Genomic DNA, 12,943 nt, shown 5'->3' with positions numbered 1-12,943 from the left:
TTTCTTTAAAACAAAATATTGTTTTTTATATATTTAGATTATTATATATTTTAAAAGAATTAATGTTTTTTGAATATTAATTTTATCTATGAGAAGCAAATTGAGTATTTGTGTGTTTGATTATTTTTGATTTATGTTAAAAAGCATACTTTTTTATTATTTTTTAAAATATTTTTGGAAATTGTTAATATCAGTATTTGAAATGTTCTTTTATTAGACATGCATCAAAAATATTGATTTTCATTAGGAGCATTCTTTCATTTTTTAATTTATTATTTCTTCCTACTCTGCAAAGTCCTTTTTTTGTAAAAAAATATATTATATTTTATTCATTTATTTTTTAAATGTTTCTAAAGTAAAGAAAGCTAATTTATTTATAAATTATAATTACCTCATCTGTAAAGCGAATGAAAAGTTAAGGAGTTTTATTGCACTTACAAGGAGTATCATGGCTGGTGCAACTCTTTTTAATACAACTATTACAAAATAAGTAGCTGTAAAAACTATAATATCCACAAAGCCAGCAGATATGTCTGTCATATCTTTCCTTTTTGTTTGAAAACTCGCATATTTTTACATTTTCTTCTCCATATTTGGCTAAAACTTTTTTTCTTTTTTACTACTCTGCTTAAACAATTTTGCTCCATTCCTCTTTTATCTAAGTTTAATAACAAATATAAATTTTATTTAAAATGTTTAAAAAAATTAAATTAATGCTTGCTAATTTTCAAGAAAATTACTTTAACTAAAGTTGAAAGATCGAATTTTGATTATTCCATGTTCATAATAACTTAAGAAATTAACCATTCAACAGCAAAAGAGGCACTCTTAAAATAATTTTTAGTCGGGTGTTTTATTGTTTAATAGTACTATACAGCCTCTTAATAATTTTAGAACCAATCAAAAGTAATTACATTCACAGCCTCTCCACAATTAAATCCATGAGAGAATCCAGCATGGTATGTTTTAGGGAATGTAAATATAAACTCGCCTGGTTTTTATTCAGTTCTGTAAACTGGTATCCCATTTTCTAAAGCAACAGCAGGAGATAGCATCAAATTAATGTGAAATAAAACATCAGGCTTCTTTTTGAAAATTTGAGGATATGTTTTCTTATAGACTTCTTCAAACTTGTATTTGTATTCTGGAGGAATGCCATACCTTTTAAAAAAAATAAATTTGAAATGAGACTTGCAGTTAATTTAAACGACTTAAATTTCTTAATGATTATTTAAATATAACTTTAATCTTTATCAAATGCATTAATTTTTTTCAATTTTGGAAGAAAAAAGTATTAAAAAAGTGCAAAATTTAAGTTGGAATTTTTTAAATTTTATCTAAAAATACTAATGTGATATGACGTAATTTAATAATTCCTTAGATAAAAATTAATAAAACCTCCATCTGTTAGATTTCCATAATATGAATATTTACAAAATGTGCAGATAGTAAAGAATCTTGATTTAATACATTTATTTAATAGTCTTTGTATTGTAAATGAATACATATGAATAAAGGGGGGAATTTGCTTGTATTTAAAAAAACTTGAATGCGATCTATCTAGCCAATGCATAATTAATAGATTGATATGTAAAAATATGATTGAATTAATTAGGATTAGTAGAATGAATGGCTTTCCTTAAAATAATAAATGTAATTTAAAATAATGAAGGAAGCCATTTAATCTTTTTAGATTGTGATTTTTTTAAATTATCACACAAAAAATAATTCGAAATAGAAAAATAAGCTAAAAGTTTTAATGAAGGAAATAGAAAAAAAAATTTATTCATTAAATTGAGGATAAAATAATAAAATAATTACCAAGTTTTAGCTTCTCCTATGTGTAAATAATTTAAGGCGCACATATATAAATCTTCTACGTGCCAGCAAAAAGAAGCAAACATCATTCCTAAATATACCCAAGGATTACTGATCCCACTTATGCCACTGTGGTCTTTAGAAAAGTGCTAAAATAGAGAATTTTTTATAGAGTTGATGTTATTCAAATTGAAGGTAGAGTTGTGCATGTTATCCATAACAGAGAATGCTGATCCATATTTTTTTGAGGGTAAGTCGGCAGCATATTCAACTTCTAGCTCGTCCTTGAATAGTTCGGGGTGCTCTACATGCTCCCAAAACTCATATTCAATTTAACGATATTCGTTCTAAAAGTTTGTTTTGGTCTAAAATTTATACGTTTTTTTAAAATCATCTGCCATCTTTTTAAATTCTTTGTAAGTGTATTAGTCATTATTTTAAGAGAAAGGCTATTAATAAATATATTTTAAAAATAAAATATTAATATTTTATCAAGTTCATACAAAATTATTTTGTAAAATTATTGAACCGCTGATTAATTTTTTAAGTAAAGAAGGAGAAATTAATTTGTTTGTTTTTAATAAGAGCTATAAAAGTAGGATTAGAGTAAAATAAATTTGGTGCAATAAAATCCACTCATTTAGATTCATTCTGCTATGTCTATAAATTTAGAAGCTGAATTTTTATAATCAATATTAAGAGACAGCTGAATCAGAAATTATATTTGTATTAGCTTAATCAAAGCTATTTTTTAATGTCAAAAAAAGTAAAAATAGATTTATTTTAAGATTTTTATACTCCCTTTAATATCACTCCTACTTTAAGAAACATACTAAAAATTCTCCATCATTTTATATTTATTTAAATATTCTAAATATTTACCTAGGCTTGCGAGAGCTCAGCCAAGATTTGAGTTCTTGTTGTAACTTTTTCTGTAATTTTATCAAAATTATATTAGGGTTTCCAAGACTTAGGAGGGATAATTTTAACTATTCCATGTTTGTGATAACCCTATTGATGTAACATAGCAAATAATTTATAGGGGTCTTTGAATTCCTCTTCAGTAGGAAATACTGTAGGTACTTCGATAAAAGAAGAATACTCGGAAGGTAAGCGCATTTTAGGGTTTTAAAGTGGATTAAGACTTAATAGATCTTCACCCTAAAAATTGATTGATTGATGTGATTTAATGTTCTCAATAGAAGTCTTGCTACCATTTCTAGACTACTACTATACATTGCCACCGCATCTCATTGAGTAGAATATTGAGTTCTAGTTCGGGTGCAAATGCTAGTTATGAGAGCAATAGTCTTAATTATTATAGTCTTAAGAAGGGCTATTAGCTGGTGACTAGCTTACTACACAATTCATTCTCGGACTTGCGTATGATTCAAAATTCGTGGAATGGGATTCATCTTCAATAAGTATAAGCGATGGATTTTTAACATTTCTTTCTACTTTCTAATCTTCAGTGGAAATCATTTTATTGGAAGGTATGCGTTTTTAAGATACCTTTCTAGCCTTTACCTTTATAGCTGTTGAGTTACTTAGTATAGCATGGGTGTTTACATTTATGGTGCACGTATTCCCGTGAGAGTTTTAAATTTTTTTTGATATTTATTTTGTATGTGCCTTTTGTTTAGATTTTTCAGCCGTTTTTGGGCATTTTTTAGTTCTAACACTGCACCTATCACCTCTACCCATTAGTTACTTAGAAAATTATTTAAATATTTTAGTTTGAGATTTTTCTTAAATTTGTAAATAAAAGCAATTGTTTTATCAAAACAATTTTTTTAAAATTTGTGCTGTTGTCTTTTTATTTTAAATAAATAAATTAGAATGAAAATTGATGCAATTGATTTAATTTAATAATCAACAAACTGAAACAAAAAGATCAACTTTATCTTTAATATTATTTATTATTCTTGCTCCTTTATTTTTAAATGTATTACTTAGCGATAAAGTCAATCTAGCAAGTCTGGTGGGAGAATTAAATGTCAAGCGTCCTTTCTTTTGATTTTTATTTTTTGTTAATTATAATTTATTAAAATGAGTATCTAAAATTTAAATATATAAAAAATCTATATTTAATAAGCAAAATCAAAACTAGTTAATATTAAACAATCCATAATTAATTAATCTCATTTTAGCCAATCTATTTTTTTTAAAGCCAGCCACTTTTAATTCCTACTTTACTTTAAAATTTTTATACCCACCTACTCTCCCTAATTTAATTTATAGTCCTTTTAAAATAAATTTTTAGTAGAATCGATCAGCCTAATAATCCCCTTAAGATTTAAAGAGAAAAATAAATTCCTAAGTAGCCACCCAGATTACAGAAAATAAAATTATAACACCTTAAAATAACTCTTAAAGATTTAAATTTTTTTATAATTTCTTAGACATCGTCTCAGAAAACTGAATAAAATATACGAATACATAAAAATATTTCTATGAAATGATAATAAACAAAACTATTTACCAAATAAATTTTGTTAAAAAGCTTTAGAATTTATCATGTGAAAAAGTCACATTTTATAAATACATTTTGTTTGATACTGGCTCGTTTTTAATAATTTCTTCTTTTACAATAAGAAGAGTTGATTTCCTTTGTTTCTATTGCAGTTTTTTTTTTAATACAGATTAATTTCAATCCAATAATTACGCATACAACCAAGAATAATTAGCTGGCTCTTTTTAAATTTTCTCAATATAAGCACAATAGTAGATCACTTTCTCAAAGTATTTACTTTTATTACCAATTAATACTTATAAAATTTATTTAGCTTGTTGATTCAGAGTGACCAATAAGCTGATCAACTACTCTCATTTTTATTTCAGCAAACTTTTCCACCAAAAAATATTGGAAATAGTAAGGTTTATAACATTTTTTTAAGCACAAATAAAGCATAAATTAATATGATTAAATTAGAAAAAACAAAAGAACTAAAAATCAATATTTATACAATATCATAAGCGAATGCAAATTTTTGACAGAATTGGCCAGTTTTTAATATTTTTTAAGTTAACTGAGATCATTTCTGTTGAATTATTTTATTGATTCTAATGCTTTTTTAGGAAAAAAAAGTGCTTAAAAAAACAAGTAAAATAATAAAAACTCAATTAAATAAAAGAAAAAAATTACTTATTCCCATTTAAAATAGAAATCTAAATTTCATAATATTTTGAAAGAGATAATTTTTACTAAAAATGCAACTAAAACAAACGGATTTTCATAAGATGCGCATAAATTTATTGCAGTTAAATTAAAACTTGGTTTTTTGCTTTATTGTTAATCAGAGTTGCTGAAATGTTGATTAATTAATTTTTCGTTTTCTTATTTAAAAAAAAATATTATCTAATGTAAAGTATTTAATATACGTCAAATACTTCTTCTTTAAATATCTTCTTCTATATATAGTCCTTCTATAAACATATCTATTGAAACATAAATAATTATATATTTATTTGCTAATTAAAAGATATTTAGAAAAATCCTTAGAATAAGAATTAAAAAAAATGGCATCTAAATTTCCTTAAAAAGTAAAAAATCTTTTAGAATTGAAGGACAAATATAAAGCATTCTTTTTCGATATGGATGGCGTTTATGTAAAAATTTATTTTTAACATTTGATAATTAGCTTTTTATAATATTTTTAATATAATCTATTCAACTTTTTGATATAATAGTGGAATGGCTCTCATAAAATATAAAATGCTATTGACACTTACTAGCAGTTAAAAAAAGAAGGAAAGTAATGCTTCTTCATTACTAACAATAGCAGTAGATCAAGAAAGACTTATGTTGAAAAATTGAGAGCTTTAGGAGTCGAAACAGAGGAAGAAAGGGTAATAAAAATACATATTTGTTTGTTTTGATGTAATTATATAGCATGAAAAAAAACTAGAAAAATATGAAATAGCTTATTTAGTCATAATTTAAAAATAATATTTTATATAAAAATATGCTTAAATTTTTAAAAATAAAAATGATTTAGGTTTTTGCAGCTTCAAGTATTGCAGCATATTATATAAAGAACAATCTACCAAATGTAAAGAAGTGCTATGTTGTAGGTATGAAGGGAATTTGTGAAGAATTAGCTAACTATGGTATTGATTATATATGGAGTAATGAGCATCACAACTAAAGCAAAGAAATGACTGCTGATGAGTTTGAAAATCTTAAGCTTGACAGCGAAGTTGGTGCTGTTGTAGTAGGCATAAATTATGAATTTAATTATGCAATGATGGCCTATGCTAGCAGCTACATTCAAAATGGTGCTAAGTTTATCGCCACTAACGAAGATAAATATATTATGGCTGGAGGTAAGAAAATGCCTGGTGGTGGTACTATAGTTAATGCAATTGCTTTTGGGTGTGACACAAGACCATTAATAACAGGAAAACCCAATAGCTTTGTGGTAGACTTATTATGTAACCAATACAATATCAATAAATCAGAAGCTATCATGATCGGTGATAATTTAGATACTGATATTGCTTTAGGCTAAAATGCTGGATTAGACACACTTCTAGTCATGACAGGTGTAACTGATGAAAATCTATTAAAAAAAACAGTAGAAGAAGGCTTGTTTGTTCCTACTTATTATGCTGATAGTGCTTGAAATATATATTTTTTCATATCTAATTTAAAAAATAACAACGATATTTCAAAAAATATAAAAAACTTGAAGATATTTCTTATAAATGAATAGTTTTTATAAAAAATATTTTATATTTTGTAAACTCTTAATTAAAAAATAAATGAATTATTCTAAAATGATTAAATAAATACCATTTAAGTTTAGATTGTAATTAATTTATTTGTTGTAAGTATATGCTCAAAAAAAAAAAAATTGAAATTTTATAAAAACCAAAAGATTTTGAATAAATTTCTTGAAATAAAACGCTTGCTTATTAAATATATGATAAAATGATTTAATTAGTCAAATATATTTTTCTTTTGCATAAATTAAAACATATAATTTTATATTTTAGTGATTAATTTTTTAAGCTTATAATTTATTTTTAAAGTAAGTATTTCCTTAACTGCATCAAATTTTAGCTTCTTCATTAACCATGCCTAAACCATCATCATCATCAACTTCGTAATCGTTTTCATCACCATCAATATCATCATTTTATTCGTCTTCATATTCATCTTAATCATATTCAGGTTTATCTCCCTAAAGCTAATTATTTTATTTCGCATTTTTATTCAAATCAAAATCTCCTTTGATGGAATCTTATTCAGTTAAAGTTTCATTTCCATTTGTATACATGTTATTAGTAGGAGATTACTAACTACTTTAGCTTTTGTAAACAATATTCGATTAGTTCATCTGAGTATTTTTGTAAAAAGATGAAGAAAATGATTTCCCACTGTCTGATAATCCCTTAGCTGATTTAAAAAGAAAAACACTTATAAAATATAAAATATTTCTAATTGGATTTACAGTTGCTCATGATCTTAGGTAGCTTCTCTTTACTTGAGTTCTTTCCTTAGAATGCATTAATTTTAGTATCTTTCATCTTTAAGAATTTTCTTTTATATTTATTCTAGATGAACCCTAACTTAGCATAGAATCTCTTTAAATGAGGACAATTCTCTCCGCATTTTGAGTGCACTTATTTATATTTCTCCATATACTCTTTAAACTATTCTAAAGTTATTTCCTAATCGCCATTTAAACCTAACTAGTTTCTAATATTTCTTAATAATTCTCCCATCATCGATTTTTGATTTTTTAATTTTTTAAACAAAGCTTCTGCCTGCTCATCCTCATTCATTTTATCATCTATAACATCCAAATCTTCGTCGTTCTCTTCTTCCTACTTTCTCTTACGAGCATCCTTTTTATTATACATTTGCATTAGTTTCAAATTAGACTTAAGACTATTTAAAATAATTTACTTTTTAGGCTTGAATCTCTTTTAATTTAGCAACTCTTTCTTCTTCACGCTTTTTGCGAATTTCTTCCATTTCTCTTTTTCTCTATTCTTTTAAATCTTTAAGATTATCATTATGTTTGTTTTGAGCATTCTTAAGCTTAGCATAGTCATCCATATTTTCACCTAATATAAATGGAGTACCTTTGTGAATGTAGTTCATAATAGCATCTACAATCATCTTAGCATCTTCCTCGGTACAGCCAAGATTTACTAGTATTCTTTATAAATCTTAAGTGCTTACAACAGAGTTTGCTCCAAAAATGCTGTTAACTTAAATTTCTTTATCTTCAGTTCCTTATTTTCTTTTAGTCTTTGTAATATTTCCTTTTGAGTCAATTATAGTCTCCTCTATAGTACCATCTTTATTGATTATCTTATGAATAACTTTTAAAAAAAATAAAAATTAATAAACACTTTTTTTTTTAAATTAATTCTAAAAACCTGTTTTATTTCCATTAGCATCTATTCTTATTTCTTCAACTATTTCTCTGCCATCTTTATCTTTCTTCCTTCTCACAATAACTCTATTACCTAATTATATTATTTAGTTAAATATAAACTAATATTTATTTATTACCAAATTCGTCTATTCTTTCCTCTTCAATAATTTCATTTCCATCTGCATCTTTGTAAACTTTAGTTCTAATTTTGTATTTTTTACCATCAGCATCAGTAATCTCTTCCTCAATTACGTCTCTGCCATCTTTATCTTTAAATACCCTCTTTTTAACAGTTTTAACTCTTCCATTTTCATCAATAATTGTTTCTTCTACTACATCCTGTTCAAAAAAACGTATTGTATGTTAAAATAAACTTTATCAATAATGAATGAATGAAGTAATTAAATACATTTCCATTTTTATCTTTAGTTACTTTTTTTCTAACAGTAACTCTTTATCCAGTTTCTGGATCAATATAAGATTCTTCAATAATCTTATTGCCAAATTTATCAGTACTTATGACCTTAGTAGTAGTAACTGACTTTCCGTTTTTGTCAATTCTCGTTTCTTCAATAATTTCTCGACTAAATAAATAAATAATTTAAATTATTTAAGTAAATATAAATATTTAAGAATAATAAATGAATGAATGTATGTGTACCCATTAGCATCTATTCTTTTCTTAACAATAATCCTCTCTCCTGTTTCTGGATTGTACCTTTCTTCTTCTACTGAACCATCTTTGTTCTTTTTTGTCCTAATAATTATACGATTTCCATTTGCATCTATAATTTCTTCTTCTATAATTTCATTTCCATCTTTGTCAAACATTCTTTTTATTTTCTATAAATAAATATTTTACACAATAATTAATTATTGATGTTTGTTTTTATCTTACTTTAGTGATTTTATTTCCGTATTCATCTACAGTTTCTTCAACTGTAATTATATTTCCATCTTTGTCTACTATTTGCTTTGTATACTTAGTGATTTTGTTTCCATTAGCATCTATTATTTCTTCAACTTTAACTTAATTTCCATCTTTATCTATGATCATTTTTGTCTTTTTGATTATTTTATTACCGTTTTCATCTACAGCCTCTTCAGTTGTGATGACATTACCAAATGCATCGACATCTTACTTGATAGTTTTAACAATCCTATTTCCTTTTTCATCAATAATTGTCTCTTCAATAATCGGCTTTCCATCTTTACCAATAGTTATCTTTTTCTCAGTCTTTAATATTTTTTTTAACAATAAATAAAGAAAAAAATAAAAATTATTACAATTGTCTTTTTTCCATTTTTATCTATCTTTTCCTCAATGATTATTCTTTCTCCATTTTTTCCTATTTTTTCAGTGACAATAGTTTTGCTGCCATCAGCATTGATAGTCTCAGTCACCCAAATATCATTTCCATTTGCATCTTTCATTTTCTTTTTTAAGTAAAATCATATTGTGAATAAAATTTATTTACCAAATAATAATTAAAAATGGAATTTATTATTCATAGCATTTTAATTGATGAAAGTTTTTCTTGATAAAAATTACCTTTTTCCTCACAATTATTTTATTACCGAATTCATCAATGATTTCTTCCTCTATGATTTCATTTCCTATTTTATATTAAATTTTATTTAATTATTGCTTCACAAATTTAATAATTTTTACCATCTTTATCTCTTAAGACTTTTGTTCTTTTTGTAATTTTATTGCCATTTGCATCAGTTGTTATTTCCTCAATGACTTCCTATTAATAAATCCAAATATAAATAAATTTATAAGAGTGATTATAAATTATACATTTCCATCTTTGTCTCTGAATACTTTTTTCTAAACTGTAATCTTTTTACCAGTTTTAGGATCTATGTATTCTTCCTAATATAAAAAATTTTTAGATTAAGTTTTATTGTTTAAGACATAAAAATTACAGTTATAATTTCATTTCCGTCTTTATCTTTTGAAATAATCATTTTCTTATTTCTTATTTACTTGTTACCAAACTCATCAATATATTCTTTTATAATTTATTAAAACATTAGCTAAAATAATATTTATTAATTCTCTACCTTCTTGAATTTCATATTCCTCTTCTCCTTTGGCATTCCTTGTCATTTTTACTCTATTGCCATTTTAATCTACAAACCACTCTCCTTCTTTGATTGGCTACCCATTTTTTGCTAATGGTTTATTTGGTTTTTATGGTAAATTAAATTTAGCTCCTCCAATAGCTAATCCACCATGCTTATTAATAAAATTTTGCATAGAGGGATCCATAGAGAAGCCTTCTTTAGGTTTTTCTCTACTTCTGATAATATTTCCGTTTTTATCAACAACACATTCTTCTTCAACTTCTATTTCCTAAAATCAATAAATATTTTTATTATTTTATTGACTTAACAACTTTAAAAATTTATATTTTACCTCTTCAACCCATTAACCTTTTGAATTTAATCTTCTAATTTTCTTTTTGACTTTTCTTGTTATGATTCTTTAACCATCTTCAAGGAGGTTTGGATCAAAATCAGGATCATAATTAGGACTAGCTCTTAATTTTTACTTATCCTTTTCATCTTGTTTTATCTTTTTGACCATTGCCACGGGATCACCAATGATAGCTCTTATAAGTGGATCTTTCAGCATATCATTATCTATTTTACTTAAATGTTCAAGTTCTCTTATATTTAATCTCTTTGAAAGATCAAGAGTAAATAATTCTTCTACTTTTCCAATTAGCATACGCTTTTATTCATCTGTCAAATTACTGTTCATAATAAATTATTTGAATTTTTCTAAAGCTCCCTTGTTTTCTTTTTCTAAAAGTTTAATTTCTTCAACTAGCTCCTTTAGCTTTAGCTTTAATCTGTAGTTCTCTTCAACGATACTCCTAAATCTCTCTTTACCTTTTTCATCCATCACAATAAGCTTTTCTCTTTCCTTTTTTTCTTTTTTCTAATCTTCCTCTTTCTTCTTAGCCAGACCATTCAATTCACTTATCTTATCGTTCAATTTTTTGCATTGCTCTTTATAAATATCTGCATCTTTTTATATTTCTTTCACTTTTTTTTCTAATTCAGTAAATTTTGCTTATTTTGTTTACATTTCTTAAGTCATTTTAGCTATTTTTTCTAAATTTGGATCTTTGTCAGTCTTTATTATTTTGATAAAATAAAATCTAAGTATATATATTTAAAGATTACTTATATTTCTTATGAAGTAATAGCTATCAGCTTTCCATCTCTTAAAATATGGCCTGGTGGAGTACCAAAAATTAAAGCAGCATTAGCATTTTATTTTGCTTTATTTTGCATTTACTAATAAGGGTCAAATTGTAAAAGGGATTATCCTTCTCTTTCAACTAAATATAAAAAAAAATTTATTTTCTTTAAATCTATTGCTTATTACAAATAGAAATTACTTTGCTCAGCTTTTCTCTTTTTTTATGAAAGGTCTTTAAGCATGTGCTTTAATGATGATTCGGCTTTTGATCTTTCATCATTAAAATTAATTAAATTTTTATTTTTCAAAAAATTTTCGATTTCCTTTGAAGATTCATCAAATTCTTTTCTTATTTCATCAAGCTCTTCATTTTTTTTCAATACATTATTGAGATTTTTTGCGTCCTCTCTATCTAATGCAGTATCAGTTCCTTTATCAGCGAAAACCTAGTTAATTAAAATTATAATATTTATAAATAAAATGAATATTTAAAGTAAATAAATAAAACCTACCTTTGGAATTTCGAAATCTGTTGTTTATTTAAAGCGATCTTTAACCTTTTTCTTACTTTGTAGTACTGTTTCATTAGCTTATTGAATAAACTATTCATCTTTTTTAGCCTCTGCCACTTAGGTAGAAGAGTTTCTTCTTCTTGCTCTATTTCCAAGTTAATCCAAATCTTCTATCATTTTCTTTGGATTGTATTCCAAGTTAGTTTTGACTTTAAGTAAACTATTCAAAAGTGTATTTTCTCCTAAAAAAATCTTCTATATGATACTTCCAAAGGATTCTAGTTTCATTTCAGTAAGCTAAAAATGTAATTCGCCTAAAATTAGAGAATAGATATCATGGGTCTATGAATTTAAAATGAAAAATAATTTTAAAATCACATCAAAAAAATCACATTTTTGATAATTTATTGAAATATTATCTAAAATTAACAATAAATTTCACCTTTTTTAGAGTTTCCACTATCTTAGTCTTATCATTATCTAATTACATTTTATGAATATCTGTATCTACTCTAATTATCATTTTTTCAAGCTTAGCAAGCTTATCTAAATCGACATCATAGTCATCAACTGGCGACTTCATTCAATCAAAAATAAATCCTCCTTATTAACCTGTAATTAATTATAAGCTTTTCTCAGCTTACTTATTAGAATGGCTTATGAGATGTTTAAATCTTATGATTGATTTCTTTAAATATTATAAAATAACTTATTAATTAATTTTATTTATAATCAAAAAAATAATACTCCCTTGCAAAAAAATAAATACTGACTAATCACTTAGCTTTTATATATTTATTTATTTAAAATTTATGCAAAATTAATTTAAAAAATCAATGTAAAATTAAATTGTAAATTCTAAAGAAATAACATAAACAAACTATGCACTCTTTAAAACATATTCTAATCATTTGAATATTCTACAATTTTTAAAGTTCTACTTCTAATAAGTATAGTGAAATTTCATTAGTGGCAAATTTTCTGAAATATTTCCCATAATA

At 24.9% G+C, this 12,943-nt stretch overlaps 4 protein-coding genes across 4 annotated transcripts; 1 reads left to right on the top strand and 3 right to left on the bottom strand. All coding sequences in view use genetic code 6, as the record gives it.

Moving 5' to 3' along the window:
- Positions 1 to 240: 240 nt before the first annotated feature.
- TTHERM_00455500 (JmjC domain protein) lies at positions 241 to 3,522 on the bottom strand (the record flags this gene model as incomplete). The annotated part of the gene is made up of 5 exons (XM_001024156.2): positions 241 to 297; positions 392 to 658; positions 741 to 1,161; positions 1,822 to 2,267; positions 2,701 to 3,522. The coding sequence occupies 5 exons, from the start codon at positions 3,520 to 3,522 to the stop codon at positions 241 to 243; spliced, it is 2,013 nt and encodes a 670-aa protein (XP_001024156.2).
- Positions 3,523 to 4,771: 1,249 nt separating this feature from the next.
- On the bottom strand, positions 4,772 to 4,997 carry TTHERM_000455499 (hypothetical protein; the record flags this gene model as incomplete). The annotated part of the gene is made up of 2 exons (XM_012800015.1): positions 4,772 to 4,887; positions 4,964 to 4,997. The coding sequence occupies 2 exons, from the start codon at positions 4,995 to 4,997 to the stop codon at positions 4,772 to 4,774; spliced, it is 150 nt and encodes a 49-aa protein (XP_012655469.1).
- Positions 4,998 to 5,337: 340 nt separating this feature from the next.
- Positions 5,338 to 6,443, top strand: TTHERM_00455490 (haloacid dehalogenase-like hydrolase family protein; the record flags this gene model as incomplete). Its single annotated transcript, XM_001024155.3, has 3 exons — positions 5,338 to 5,427; positions 5,509 to 5,667; positions 5,817 to 6,443. 3 exons carry the CDS (start codon positions 5,338 to 5,340, stop codon positions 6,441 to 6,443), a joined length of 876 nt encoding a protein of 291 aa, XP_001024155.2.
- Positions 6,444 to 7,080: 637 nt separating this feature from the next.
- On the bottom strand, positions 7,081 to 12,525 carry TTHERM_00455480 (phage head-tail family protein, putative; the record flags this gene model as incomplete). The annotated part of the gene is made up of 18 exons (XM_001024154.3): positions 7,081 to 7,671; positions 7,733 to 8,154; positions 8,212 to 8,301; positions 8,348 to 8,549; positions 8,620 to 8,794; positions 8,872 to 9,053; positions 9,109 to 9,447; positions 9,498 to 9,647; positions 9,763 to 9,827; positions 9,883 to 9,961; positions 10,015 to 10,089; positions 10,143 to 10,228; positions 10,281 to 10,572; positions 10,636 to 11,361; positions 11,412 to 11,569; positions 11,630 to 11,876; positions 11,943 to 12,284; positions 12,385 to 12,525. 18 exons carry the CDS (start codon positions 12,523 to 12,525, stop codon positions 7,081 to 7,083), a joined length of 4,362 nt encoding a protein of 1,453 aa, XP_001024154.2.
- Between the last annotated feature and the right edge of the window lie 418 nt (positions 12,526 to 12,943).

The sequence above is a fragment of the Tetrahymena thermophila genome (assembly GCF_000189635.1).
Source record: "Tetrahymena thermophila SB210 genomic scaffold scf_8254395, whole genome shotgun sequence".
In the NCBI taxonomy this organism is placed as follows: Eukaryota; Ciliophora; class Oligohymenophorea; order Hymenostomatida; family Tetrahymenidae; genus Tetrahymena; species Tetrahymena thermophila.
This window is presented reverse-complemented; position numbering and strand designations above follow the sequence as displayed.